The sequence below is a fragment of the Dufourea novaeangliae genome, unplaced genomic scaffold (genome assembly GCF_001272555.1).
Source record: "Dufourea novaeangliae isolate 0120121106 unplaced genomic scaffold, ASM127255v1 scaffold78, whole genome shotgun sequence".
Lineage (NCBI taxonomy): Eukaryota > Metazoa > Arthropoda > Insecta > Hymenoptera > Halictidae > Dufourea > Dufourea novaeangliae.
This window is the reverse complement of record NW_015373959.1, coordinates 445,149-459,643: the sequence shown is the minus strand read 5'-3', so window position 1 is coordinate 459,643 and position 14,495 is coordinate 445,149. Positions and strand designations below refer to the sequence as shown.

The following is a 14,495-nucleotide window of genomic DNA, read 5'->3' as shown; positions in this document are numbered from 1 at the left end:
CTATACAAGGGTTAAAGGACATCCAAACATTTAAAAAACGACGTTACTGTGACTATTAGTTCGTTATTTATCGTGAGCAAACACATTATTTATAAAAAAAACAATTGTAAAATATTTTAAATAATTTTAAAGTGACTATTGGTTCTTGATTTCATAAAAAGAGAATGTTGTACAAAATACTAAAAAGATGCAACGAATGGATTAAAGAAAAGTTGTTTAGATGTGGTTAGAATAATTATGGGCGTTCGTCTAGCAGTGAACATGTTCATGTAATTCTTCGCAAGTCCCGTGATGTTTTTGGAAAGTTGATTAAGGAAAAAGAAGAAGAAGGACCAGTCGTGGATGTTGAAAACACGCTGATCGATCGAACACTTACCTCTATGACTTCCGGTGATCTTGTCCCGCAGGATGTTTATCTGATGCACTCGACCGAATTCCTCGAACAGCGTCCTCAAATCGTTTTCCTCCATGTCGTGCGGCACCTGGCCCACGAACATTTTTATATTGTCAGGATCCGGCTGCTCCACGCTATTGTTGTTCATTATACTGCAATAAAACAAAACGTTGTTCTATGAAATATCTGTTCGACGAAGATTTAATCGTGTGACAATTTCCACGCGATAAAGTTGAACGCACAATCTCGCTTATTTTTATACTTCGCAGAATCGAAAAGAAAATACACTTTGTTATATTTTTCTTAATGTTTCGACTATAAGGAGGTAAAATTTGAAGTCGAACGGTTAATTATTTTTTCAATTATCTTGCACGTCATTTTGGAAAACATGGTTTCAAATAAAACCAGTTTCAGAAGTATTATACATATTATAGTCCGTCAACCGTTTGCTTCAAAGCCGCGTACCACAATTATTTTTAGGAATTTCAAAAAAATATTTTAGGGACACGTTATTGAAGTTATGAGGTATTGAAAATTGGGAGAAAAGAAATTTTCAATTTTTTTCATCGGTCCAGCCTCTTAATACGAATGAAAAGATTAAATTCAAAGTATTCTACTAATTCCTCTCGAATGTTGTTTTCCTTCGTTTAAATCGGAAATGTTATTTTCCAAATAAAATCACTCGTTCACGTAATCGCTCTATCGATGGTTCTTTCGCTTAACGATATTATCGATATTACACACTCACAGAGCGTCCGCCATCGAGAGCGTGATACTTATAATAGTCGTCGGGTTAACAAACATTTTCATCTGGGAAAGTACACTCGAAATCGTTACGCGCGATATTCGTTTCAAGTGCTCGCCACGGCCGCATAGAGACCTCATTACAGGAACGATAAAAACGGTTTAAGCGTTCGATTGGCGCGAATCAACTGCAAAACGAGAAACGACGACGAAATTATTTCATTCGCGTAGTATCACTTTCGTCTAACATCGATTTCGATTCCATTCGGATTATATCCAATCACTTGCTATATTTTACAATTTTTTTTTCATTAATGTTTAATATAAATACCAACAAATTTCATACCGCTTGATATATCGGAGTGTCTTCAATTTCTAAAGACATTCAATTTTAACTGTGGTTAACGTACATTTTTATATTTCTATTTTTTTAGTATGACAAAAACAACTTGTGTATTACGAAATTCACAGACATTTCGAACATGTGAAAGATACACTAAAGAATCAAGTATTTTCTATGTAGGCAGATATACTTGAAAATCGAGTAATTATTATATAAAACGTGACCCAAACCGAAAGTATAGGGTGGTTCCTGGTGAAAAGTTAAGCATAAGTTTTAGAATTAAGTTGTAGAATATGTCACTGTCAAAAAAATTTGAATATTTTATTGAAACTACATATACACACATTTTCTAACGCGACTCGCTAATGTGTTTACCTAGTGGCCAATATTTCTATTTATGGTGGATACAGAAAATAATATGATAGTATATTGTTGCTATAGACTTCTACCATTTCCTATTTGACAAACATTGCATTATTATAGAAATGAAGTTTGAAGACTACCGTAAAAAAGATATTTGTAAATGCTAAAGTACTTACAGACAATCGTTAATGAAACAGAAATACAATTAAATTATATTCAATATAACGCGCATGCGACAATTTTTCGAATATATTTTTCATTTGTAAAATTAATGGCCGTATGTAACAATTTCATTCTGCGTTTTCCAAATTACAAATCATAATTATTCCGAAAAGTATATTTCATTAAAAAGTATGTATATATTACTAAATTTAAAATAATCACGCTTCCTTCTCGACTGTACCACTAATTTCCCTTGCCTAGCATTATTCTTGCAGTATACATATTGTTAACGAATAATCATTACATTTTATTAATCCTATTTAAAAGAACCGAAAATAAATAAAAATTAATTTCATCCGTTCCAGATACTGTTAAGTCAGAAATAAAGCAGAAACTTCATGAAGTTCAAATGAAGGTATATTCTCACCGAATCTTCCACATCGAGGTCCGTTGTAAATGCACAAAAACTGCGTTCTATTTATCATGAACCGAGGCACAATCTGTATTGCGATCATAGTCACGAAAATTGTTGTGTTAAATTACTTCACGAACTTCACTTCCCGGTGAGCAAATTAATGTTACAGAGAAATTTTATAATGTGAACAAATAATAGACTGTTGTATAATGTATTCACTGTATATGAGACTTGTGACGAGTCTCTGAGATCTCACTTGACTGTCGTAGTGGACTCGTTCGTAGTTGATTGCAGAATGTCTACTTGTTATTCATTCGAGGCTATCTGGATTTTGTGTGTTTCTATTGGTCGATCGGTACATCGTAGTGGTGGATATGTTTACGCATGATTGGTGTCCAGTGTTCGTGTGGGTGTGAGAAATTTGATAGTAATTTTGGAAAGGAGAACATTGTACCCAAGGTTCCCTTCCCAATGTAGACCTGGAATTCTTGGCAATTTGCTGCAGAAAAAAAAACATAAATTAGCTAAACGCCCTTGATTTTCCTGCACGTGTTTTTCAGCTGTCCAAGAATTCCAGGTTATGATGATCACCGATAGCTAATGGCAGACTTAGGACGAAAGGCCGCCTGTCGATCCACGACTGGCTACCCTGGTGATGACATTTCCCTGTCATAAATATTTTTGTTTCTATAATAATCGTGTTCACCGCATTAGGGTTGGGAACATTTTATTTGAAATAAGGTAATAAAATAATCATTTGAAATAATGAATCATTGCTAATACTTTATTATTTTTATTTAAAAATAATAAATAATTTATGTTTAATTCAAATAAATTATTTTCCAACAACTTTTTATTTCAGTTACATCACTCAAATAAAATAACAAATAATTTGACACAAGAAGTTATGGAAACCAAATCAATTATTAAACTTAGAATATAGTAATTTTTATAGTTTAACCGCATCTCCATATTGTGATAAATCCACCATTTTAGTAAATGAAAACAATCCACAGGCGCAGATGATGGATATCCGTATTTCTGACACAGTTGACGATGCTGTTATGCCAGAATTCGAGTCTATTTGAGAAATTATTTGAATAAGTATTTTGCCAAATAAACAATAAAATAAAAAATGATTTTATTTGAAATTCAAATAACGAAATAGTTTAAAGAAAAGTCATTTGTATGTTCAAATAAACTAACATATGGTTATTTCATATACCTAAAATGTAGCCAGATAAGATAACATATTATCTTAACGATTAATTTTCAAATAATTTCTTTGGATAATGTCCAAGCCTGGACCGTATATGTATACAAGTTGCGACAGTTTGATATTCCGCGAAATAGGTTGTACGTGATTAGACGCAATCGAACCGAATTCAGTTTTTAAGTTGTGCCCATGTAGATATTTTCTATATACCCTTCAGTAGAGGATTAAAGTCGAATTTTCAGCACGATAGTCACGATTTTGAGACACGTTACCGTGTTTTAGCCGCAGAAAAGCTGTAGCGCGTTTAATTAATCTGGTGTGTACGCGTTTGATAAGGACGAGAAATTTCTCGCATACATATGTCCAGACTCTTTTAAAACTGTCGAGGGGTACTTTCGTCGACGGTACGGTAACTTCATTCGGATTACATGCGTTTGAAATCGTCCACGTGGGCGACCGGTTCCTGGGTACTTTCCTCAATCTCAGTCAAACGGATTATTTTGTCGGCCGTCTCTGTGCATGTCCTTTATAATTTTCTGGCTGCCGTATCGTTTCAATCGTTACAGCCGAATTACGAACGAACACACGAAGACACGTGTTCCCCGTCATTCTATCTTCTTAATAATCGAATATGTTTTCGTTTAAAGTTTCGACGAATATTATGGATAACTGATAGCTGGACTGCGGAAGTTTATGCAAATTCACGAATTCAGATACTAATATGTAAAAATTAAAATTAAGCAGAATTTTGAATTCTCTGCTACATACATTAATAGTAACACATAATATTATTAAACTGTATTAAAACCCTTGTTTTATTGCATTTCCCAAGTTAAAAGATTGTATAAATACAGACATCCACAGTCTACGGTTAACCAGCTTTAAGGTAAATTTTCTGGATGCTCCGACAAAAGATATGCGTATTTATTCTTTTTACAACCGGAGGATTCTTGGTGTTGTAGCTTGCTCACAATAGAGCTCGCGATTTTTCACTGTCCGTTGATGAGTTAATATCACGAAGTTCGTTGGAAGGTAGTGTGTGATTGTGGACGTTGCTGTGGTTTGATTTAGAAGAAGTTGGCAAAACTTGTTAACACACTTTACACTTTAATAAATGTAACAAAATGTGATGTATGCATATGTTTCTGTGTGCTAATGCTGTTTGATCCGAATGACAGATAAACTAACACATGATTATTTCACATCACATTTAGCCAAATAAGATAACATTATTTTAACACTAGAACTACCGAACCTGTTAAAATGACAGATTCCAGATATTTTATTTTACAATTATTGAAATCCTAGAGATACTTACCAAAATTTATGTTAACCTCTAATTTTTTATACACTTTGTATTATAGTATAGTAAGCTACATTGTATTAGATATTAAACGTATTAATATATTACACAATTTAACTTAGCATACATTCAATGCTCGTAGTTCTAGTATTAACGAATATATACTGTTGAATGTATTTTGTCTGATGTCCCTATGCGTAGTCGGCTCGTTGACACGGATGGACATGTGATTGGTTGTATGAGGTAGAAGGAGTGGAGCTTGACGTGTGCATTTTTTTCTGGGATTCCTGGAACTCAACGCTGGATTGTAATTAATAACTGTTTTGAGGTCAGTGAATATTTTACACGTGATGCACAGCTGTCCAAGAATCCTCCTGTTTATGACGGTTTGTCAACCTAATCGCCGACCTAGGACGCAGTGTACTAGATACAAGTTAGATCTGAATAATCGAAGGGGGCTTAACTCTTGTTCGAAAAACTGATGTTTCACTTTTTGCCTGGCTACTTCTGTATCAGTGAGCTATCCGGGTCGTCAGAGATTCTTCTTCTCTCCTAGTCCATATAACACAAACATAATACAGTACTACAGACTGTGAAGCACTCACGGCCCAGCGGACTCCGGGTCAAACCGGACCCACCGTAATATTACAGTTATATCTACGTCAGAAGGAATTTTCACGTTACATGTTTCATTGGTGCCATGTAAATGAATAGATTAACTTTTTTTTTTTTAAATCAATGCTAAAATGAATGATTTGCGAAACTTATTTTGTTCTAAAAATTAGGACCGTGTATAGAATGATAATAAGATGAGAGAAATATATAAACAGCGAACAAACAATATTTATTATAAATCTGTACATAACTAAGGTCTTTAATGACTCGGCGTCCGCTGGCCGAGGGTTAAAGTGTAAAAATGAAATTTCCTATGTTCAACAGGGTACTAGAGTAATGTCTCCATAAGTGTGACAGGTGGGATGGTGGGAAGGTTTTCAGCCCTTCATAAATTTGTTTTTCCCCCGAAGCCGAGTCTCTGCTTAGCTTCTGTTTCGATTGTTTTGATTCGTTCCAGAGGGGGACTCCCCCAGTGATGGGAATAACGCCGTTGCATCGTGTCGCTTTCATCGAGGAATCACCGTATATTGAAAAATCGCAATCTTCAGTTCTCAATAGTTTCAAGCATATTAAAATTTATTCTGCTATCTTCATCAAGGAAAACACAATTTTGTACCCCAACACGTTTCACGCCACGAATCTCCGAAACTGAAGATGCAAGGGGGAAACATAACTTTAAAGTTCGGAGTCTGCAAACCAATTCAAACGAGGATACATGAAAGATACGTATCGATCGAACTGGCGTAATTGTTAATAAAGCCCCGCATCGATCGACTGACACGAGTGGCGAACACAGAGACCGGCGATAAACCGCGAAAAACAGAAAATTAGTAACGCTTCGGTGTCGCGGTATTGCGGCTATTACACCGGACGATGGCAGATAATGGGCGCAAGTATGAAACAAAATTATCAACGTGGTGCCGCGCCAACTTTATCTCATTAATTATTATGCACTTTACGTCGCGCAGCCCACGGTTGCCCCTCGGCCGGGCAAGTTTTCCCTTTACCGTTGCGCGCACCGCGACGACTTTTAAACTTCGGAGATTTATGGTCGGGCTCCGGCAACGGGACAAGAAAGCCTGACCGAGACGCTCGAGGTGGGAGTCGGGGCTGGTTGCGAGCTCCGAAAGAGTTCGCGAGTGTCAAACCGGTGCACTGACACACTATTTCAACGGGGAAGGGGGTGGAACTTTATGCAAGCACGATTTTACGCCGCAACAAACTGTCGCGTCTCTGTCGCGTAAAACGCTAATGCCTTTCCGCTCGCGTAAGTAGTCGTGCTTGACGTCCAACGAGACGCAAGTTGGTCGAAAAAACTGAACACGTGTCGCAAGATTGAGGGACATTTCTTTCAACTTACCAACTATCCAGTTCATTTACTTTGCCGAAAAGTGTAACATTTTGTTTCAGCAGCTTCAATACAAAGTTTCTTTCAGGTATTATAACTCAAAACAGATTGATTTATCTTTGTCATGGGAAATTGGAATTCTAGTTTTATTAATTGTAGTGTCAAAAGGAACACGTAGACGAGACGCAGGTTGAGAAAAGTTACTTCCACCTTTATACCTTTCCGGTTCATTTACTCTGTCGAGAAGTGTAACATTTTATTTCAGTAGCTTCAATACAGAGTTTCTTTTAGGTATTATAACTTAAAACAGACTGATTTACCTTTGTCATGGGATATTAGGATTTTTAATAAAGGGAGTTCTCACGTAAATTTTCTTTAAACTTGACGAAAGTCTTTTGTGAACTTTGTTGTTCTAACTGTTTGCATTAGGTTGTATAGTGTGAAACTGAATAATGGGACTTAGGTAGGAATCAAGAGGCCTGAATTTTCAGTTTTTGTATTGGAGTGACTGGAATGAATTTATGTAACAACGGATTTTTCTTACAGAACCTCGCCATTTACACCTATAGTATATTGACATTTGTTTCATTATTTCTCTTGACTCAATTTTACTTTCTTCTTTTCTACTGCACACTTCCTGTATTTTGTTTCCTCTTATTACGTAATACGATGTATTATAATGATACATTATTATTATTTAACATATTGTGCACCGTATGATGTATGGTGAAAACACTAAACTGTCATGTCATTTTGTTAAACTTATCTTTTATTGCATTATTCCGCATAACAAATTATTGTCATTTGCTTTCCAAACAAAAAAAGGGACAACCACTTTTTTCATTATCCACTTCACTTTAGGGAATTTTCAATAATTGAACGTGAATTTTAATTGCTTTATGGTCCTTGTTGTGAGAAAAACTAGTTCCTTTGCAAAACTGGACACCTGTTTCGTTAAAAAGATTCTAATATGGGTGGAAGAATACTTATAACCTGCAGTGTATACAAGTTGGGCCACGAAACGTGATCAGCTTAGATTATTCTACTGCAAACTGTACGATCGAAAATTATATGCAAGCTTATCACCAGTGTAGACGTCATAAATAAAACTATACATTTACCTATGTAAGTATTACAGCTGATGGACACAATTTTGAACATCGTTTCGATTAAGGTAAATGATATTTTCTTACTGTTTCTTTGGTTTAGAAGGAAAAAATTATTTCTAATGAAATTTGCCGAATTTGACTCAGTATCCACTAAAAGAGGGGCGTAAAAAAATTATAGGTTTATGTACAAAAAACTGAAGGTGATCTTGAAAACGCTGAAAAAAGGGTTGACTAAAAATAGAATAATCTAAGCTGATCACGTTTCGAGGTATACCCTGTATAATAATAACAACAACAACAGATGGTGGTTGCCTTCTGATGTGTCTGGTGACGTTCATGATAATTTTTGCGTTCAAACGGTTTAACGATTAGATAATCCGCGCGAATAAGGCTCGTAAGCAACAAAACACGTCTGGTAGACTCGATTTCCAACGCAACGCGGTTAATTGTCCCTGGAGTAGAGAGCGTTAGGGCAAGCTATTCATCGGGAAAGAAATTTCCCAGCAATTAATCCCAAACCCGACTGAATCGGGAGCGCCTGGCAAGAGGGATAGCTTTTCCCCGTCCGATCCGGTATGCGCGCTGAAAAAGAGTTCGGGAATTTCGCGAAACGATAAGAGAAAGTTAATATTAGCTAGGGTGGAGGTTTAAAGCGATTTTCCAGCCGGCCGGTTCCTCTCATCTTGATCTATAGAGCGTGCCCCACGGAGAATGGAGTCGAGGAGGAAAGAGCAGCCGTTACAATACTACGTAGTTCCACCCCTCTGTCGAGGGGACTTCACCCCTCATCGACTTGGTTATCCTCTTTTCAAATCAAAGGGACTGGAAGTGGGTTAACTAATCACAGATTCCAGTAGGTTAGCTAAACAAGCTGGTTAAATGCTAACGGATTCAAGACTAGATGCATCAAGGAATGTCTGCTTTGGAAGATAATCGTTGTTGCAACTTGCACGCGGCCAACGCGATTCTTATAAACAGAGAAATATTCACGACAGGGATATTTCACCGGCATAGTAAGCTGAGGACTTAACCGCGACCTTTTGTTCTCGAGTATGCTGTTAGCAGTCAGCGATCACCGTAATTTGAGATTTTTGGACAATTTCCATGAATTCCAGGTTTCCTTTAAGGAGGGTAACTATGGTACATCGTTTTCCCTTTCGAAATTATCAACAAATTTGCCAAACCCAACACAAACAACGAACATCAATCATACACGAACGCATATCGACCACTATGATGTACAGATCAACCAATAGAAATATACACAAACCGAGATAGAATCGAACAAACAACATGTCATTCTGCAAACAGTTGGAGCGGATCCAGTTCGACAGTCAATTGAGACCTCAGACACTTAATAAAAGTCTTACAAAACTTACTTTTTATTTGTATTTCCAATTATCTCAGTAATATTAATCCGTTCGTCGGGAAAGGGTTCGCGAGGCAATCCAATTAAGCAATTCTCGTGACCACCATCGCAACAATCGTTCAACTGTAGTTAAACAGGATATTCTTAGAACTTGTCATTGAACTTGTTAAACAGTGCAAAAATTTTCCCTTAAAATACCTTTTTCAAACTTTACTTGGAACTGAGCAATAGCCCAGTTAATAGAATCATCCTGTATAATTTACGAAACTTGAATTTAAACTATACTTTTGCTGTTCTATTGCACGTATTTATTTCAGACCTGATTCAGTATCGATTATGTTTGTTAAAACGAATATTATATTAACTTCTCTTCACTTTATAAATAACATCATATTTTGTCGAATTGTGACAAGGAGTAAGAAACGAGTTCCCGTGCGTTTCTATTCTTCTTAGTATCCTTTAAGTCATGAAACGTAATAGTCTCGCCAGGTATATTCAGGTTTCCTCGGTGAGTTTGACACAACCCAGAGCCATATTACCTACTGGCGGAAATGAAATTCATTAGCATGCACATATTAAATTTCTTTTCGGCTCGGTTAATTAAGGCAACTAATGCATTATGCGATGCAACGGTACGGTTAACCTTACCCTTAATTTGTACGTACAAAACGGGAACTAATTATATCAAGTTCAACGTTAAAATTAACGATGCAGCTACGGAACAATTCGTGAAAATACCTGATCTCCACGATGCACGCTTCACAGGCTGATAACCGATCTGACAGTCAGGAACAGGTAGAAATTTCGAGTTTAGAGGATCGATAACACGTCATCTACAACGAGTTCCGTATAATTGCAATAAATCATTGTAGATCTAATCGTCGTATGGGCATACTAATCATCCATTCACCGACGCCATTAAATTATGCAAAAAAAAACGGTCAATTTCTGGACAGACACATATACAGTTTTGTAAATATAATTATTACGTGTGCCAATAAGTAACCCACTATTCATTTTTTTAAGTACAAGGCGACACATGTTAATCTAAAAATATCTTCTCCACCTTCCGTTGCGAAAAATTATCTATAAATTGTCGAATATTATTCTGAATGTAAATGAAACAATAAAGATCGTTCACTTTAATAAAAAGGCATACTGATTTTGTCAAGAGATGAAGGCTTATTTATTGGTACATATAATAATAGGAGAGTAATGATTCAAATAAAGAGCGTGCAAGTAGACATGTAAAGATTTAAAGAAGTTCTACTGGAAATTTCGGTCGTTTTTTTGTAACGTTTACTTAACCTATGTAATAATATGTTTACCTTGATCCTCTAATTTGCGACAATATTTTTATTGTGAAAGTGACTTACGAAAAGTAACATTGTTCTAAGTCAAGATAAAAAAAATCTTTTCCAAATAATTTTTTATTTGAGTTAACCGATAACTAATAATGCTATATCTAAAAAAGCTATGACTAAAAATTATTCATGTTTAAATGTAAGCGAATTTTCAATTTTAAGAATTTTGTGCAATCTTTAATCGTTTATATTTTCTGAAATATTAATTTCAAAATTAAAAGAAAATCACGCGTGTTTCAGCACCATACAGAACACGTAAAAAAAACTTCCACAAAATCGGAGAGGTGATCAAAAATTTTCTGTCCCGGTTGACGTGGAATGACCCATATGCAAAGTTCGAGAAATAAAAGTTAAGTAGTCCTTTCTAAATATTTTTAATTTTGTGCATGCTATAAATACAGCCCGCTCTGAGCGAACAATCTTAAAGTTAAATCCTCTCGCCAGTAAACTGTTAACCAAACGCATACATTTTTGACGATGTATGACTTAAAAAAGAAAAACAAAGAGTATCTGGCTACGTACGACTTTTTTCATTGTGGCATTCAACGTGTTAACCATTGTCCAACAGGACCGTCACAGGTGGATTAGGAAGAGAAGGGAGTACTCCTCTTGCCGCAGTACCATCCTAAACGCCAACTTCTCAGCTCTACATAATACACGGAGATTGTATCCAGGCGGACGATTATGGTCCGCCCGTAGTATCGAAAGTGTTAATAAGTACAGTTGAATTTATTAGTCCCTAACGGGTGGTCCCACGAGTTCTAGGCAACACCAATACGCGTTATCTGTGGAATCAACGACGAGAACCTTATGTAACGGCCCTAACATTCTCGGTTCTTAATAAGCGACTCGAGACAATTCCTGGTGATCAATAAACGATGAATCTTCGACGTGAGTGTAATGGGAAACGTACCGTGTCTCGTTCAAGACGCATACCGACGACAATTTACGAACCGTACCGATACTGTCAAGACAATAATGGCTCGTATACGTTCCCGTCGTAGCCGAACGCTCAACTATCAGGCCACAACGAGGATTACCGCTCGAGTAAATGTGCATGCATCGTGATCCTTATCTTATCGGTAATGGAGAACGTTGCTCCCTTACGCTTACGTGGGATTGGTAGGACGGGGGTCGATGGTGGAGACGATACGGCGGATAGAATCCTCGGGGTGAACACATAGCCGGGTCAGAGAGAAATAAAAAGGAACCGCGCAGAGGTCGGCTTCGCCCAATAGGCGGACTACATCAAAGAGCCCCCGCATTTACGTCTCTATCCGGCGAGCGTCTTACTTTTCCATTTGTCAGATGCTTTTCTCTTTCATCTTTCCCTCGACAAGCCAGTCTTACATCGCGAGCCTCGTTCCGTGTTTGCGGCGTAAATCGCTCGCACAAAGGGAAACGCGGTCGAGTAACGGGGGACAGGTTAGAAAAATAAAATGCTCGTTACAATTAGATATTTATCCCGTGGTGTCGATCGAACACCCTGACGGGTTTATACGAGCGACAAGATTGCTCCCTTGATCTTGTTACCGTGACACGGTGTTACGGGCTCTTCGATTTGTTAGACGGTGTTTGTGTGGTCTTTGATAGAAGTGAACGGTGAAAATCAGTGGCAGAGTAGCGACGGAGACTTTTCTTTTAGGTAGCGTTCGTGACAGAAGGTATTGCAGGAGTACGTATATCGTTGCGGGAATTATTTACAGAGTTATTAAAAATAGAAAAGAGAGTAATGGCACCGAATGTGAGATATGTGCCTAATATGAGACTCCATAGTATTTCCACTAGTGCTGCAATACTGCTGCAAATGTTTAAAACTGGTAAAATAAATGACAACGTCGTCCGTAAGAGATTGCCTTTCACGCGTAAACAATTGTTTCAGTAAGACGCTAATAAGTTTGTGTTTTCTCGTCCCGAGGTTCTACAGTCTTTTACAAAGCTTTGTACATATAACCTTAAAGGTACGTTATTTGATCAGTTTATTTAATAGATTGGAGTTTTAAGATTATCAACTAATTCTGTTATCTATTAATAAATTGTTCTCAGATTAATTTAACTTCTTTTTTCGAACCTAGGATGTTCCTGATATAAGACCCTACGTCGTTCCTAATATGAAATGCTTGTTATGTCTTTATAAAGATTCGGAAGAAGAGCAAACTGAAAGGAAAGGCAGTTCCGAATCGGAATTTGATGACGACGCAGAATGTTTATTTTGTCCGTGTCCCTATTTTAAGGATCATACTGATGAACAGTGGCTTCAATACACCAAGTGCTACAGATGGGCCCATGAATATTGCTGGGCTACTGATGCTGTCTTTATACGTCCAAACTGTCTTAAAAAGACAAACAAATAAATATTTTTAATTTAAATGATAATTTGGACTTTTTATTTTAATTTTAAGTAGGGTCTCATGTTAAGAGCAACTTTTTAAAACCGCTAACTTTGTATTCCTTTATATTTTCACTATGTTCATAATAAACGGAAGTAGATTATGAAGCTAATAATGTTTCTAAATATGTAGAAATGATTGACGACTATAGTAGCATAAACACATTTAATGTTTCCCCTTTCGGTTGCCCAATATTGAATCAAATAGTATATACAATATGTGGATGAAGCGCTCAGTTTCCAATAATATCTTCTGTGCACAGTGTGAAATAAAAATATAGTATATATAGTATGGACGTATGTATATGCACTCTTCGTACGTGAGCGTCCACTCTTCGAGAACGTATACATATACATATACACTACTGCCCAGAAGTATTCGAACACTTGTATGATGATGCAAATAGGTGAAAATATATTCTAAGAATATTTGTAAATATTTCTTATACGAAATGTGGATTGACTTCTACAACTTTATCTTATGAAAAGTGAATATATTAAATTAACAAAGAAAATGTGAGCGATATTTATTAACAAATAATATCGATAACACTATTGTGACCAAAGTCGGCATTAAAAGGTATACATATACTAAAGGAACAATTTTTAGTTACCATTTTCTAACTTCTGTTGCACTTTTACAATGTTTACACGAATATCAGTCATGCAACAACGATAAAGCACGTCAATAAGTCGATGCAGGCGTTCGGTTAGAACTATGTTTAAATTCAACAGTCCAAAAGATTGCTAACTCGAATGCTAAAGAAACATTAACGATCACAGAGCCCTAGTACCAGTGTAAAATTAACCAATGGAAGGTATGAATTTCGATAAATAACAACAGAAATGATAGTCTTATTCTTATTAACACTAGAACTACCGACGATAAACGCATAATTGCTTGGATCGGTGGATAAACGTGAAATACATTTGAAAATTTAGAAATTTAGAAATTGACTAGTTTCTTCACTTTCATATCGTAATAAAATGTGCAAAAGATTAGAGAAAATGTATTGTCGAAACATTTTAATCGTCGTTGTAAGAGTGTATTGACAAGTCATTCTGACTTGCTTGATAGTTCTAGCGTTAACATATTCAACCCATTAACTGTCGAATAAAATCACGACATCTGGCAAAAAATTGCCTATTTTTGGATATGCTAGACTAATTCTATCCATGATAAAACATGTAAAAAAACATGTTTCATGGGCTTCTTTTGAATAATTACATCATGTATGATAAATGCGCCGTGCTGGAGTTACACTTCGGATAAACAGTTCGGTAATTGACGCTCTGCCAGTCTCACTCGGGTAAAACCGTTAATGGGTTAATATCGACAATATAGCGTGTCTGGACATTTA

At 36.4% G+C, this 14,495-nt stretch overlaps 1 protein-coding gene across 7 annotated transcripts in view; it reads right to left on the bottom strand.

The window, feature by feature from the left end:
- Nucleotides 1-14,495, bottom strand: part of LOC107186411 (CUGBP Elav-like family member 2) — a 476,981-nt gene that overhangs the window by 354,901 nt on the left and 107,585 nt on the right. For all 7 annotated transcript variants that reach the window (XM_015574265.1, XM_015574267.1, XM_015574268.1 and 4 more), the window contains exon 2: nucleotides 377-546. In XM_015574265.1, coding sequence (XP_015429751.1) covers nucleotides 377-546 — 170 coding nt within the window. The remainder of the gene's footprint in view (nucleotides 1-376; nucleotides 547-14,495) is intronic.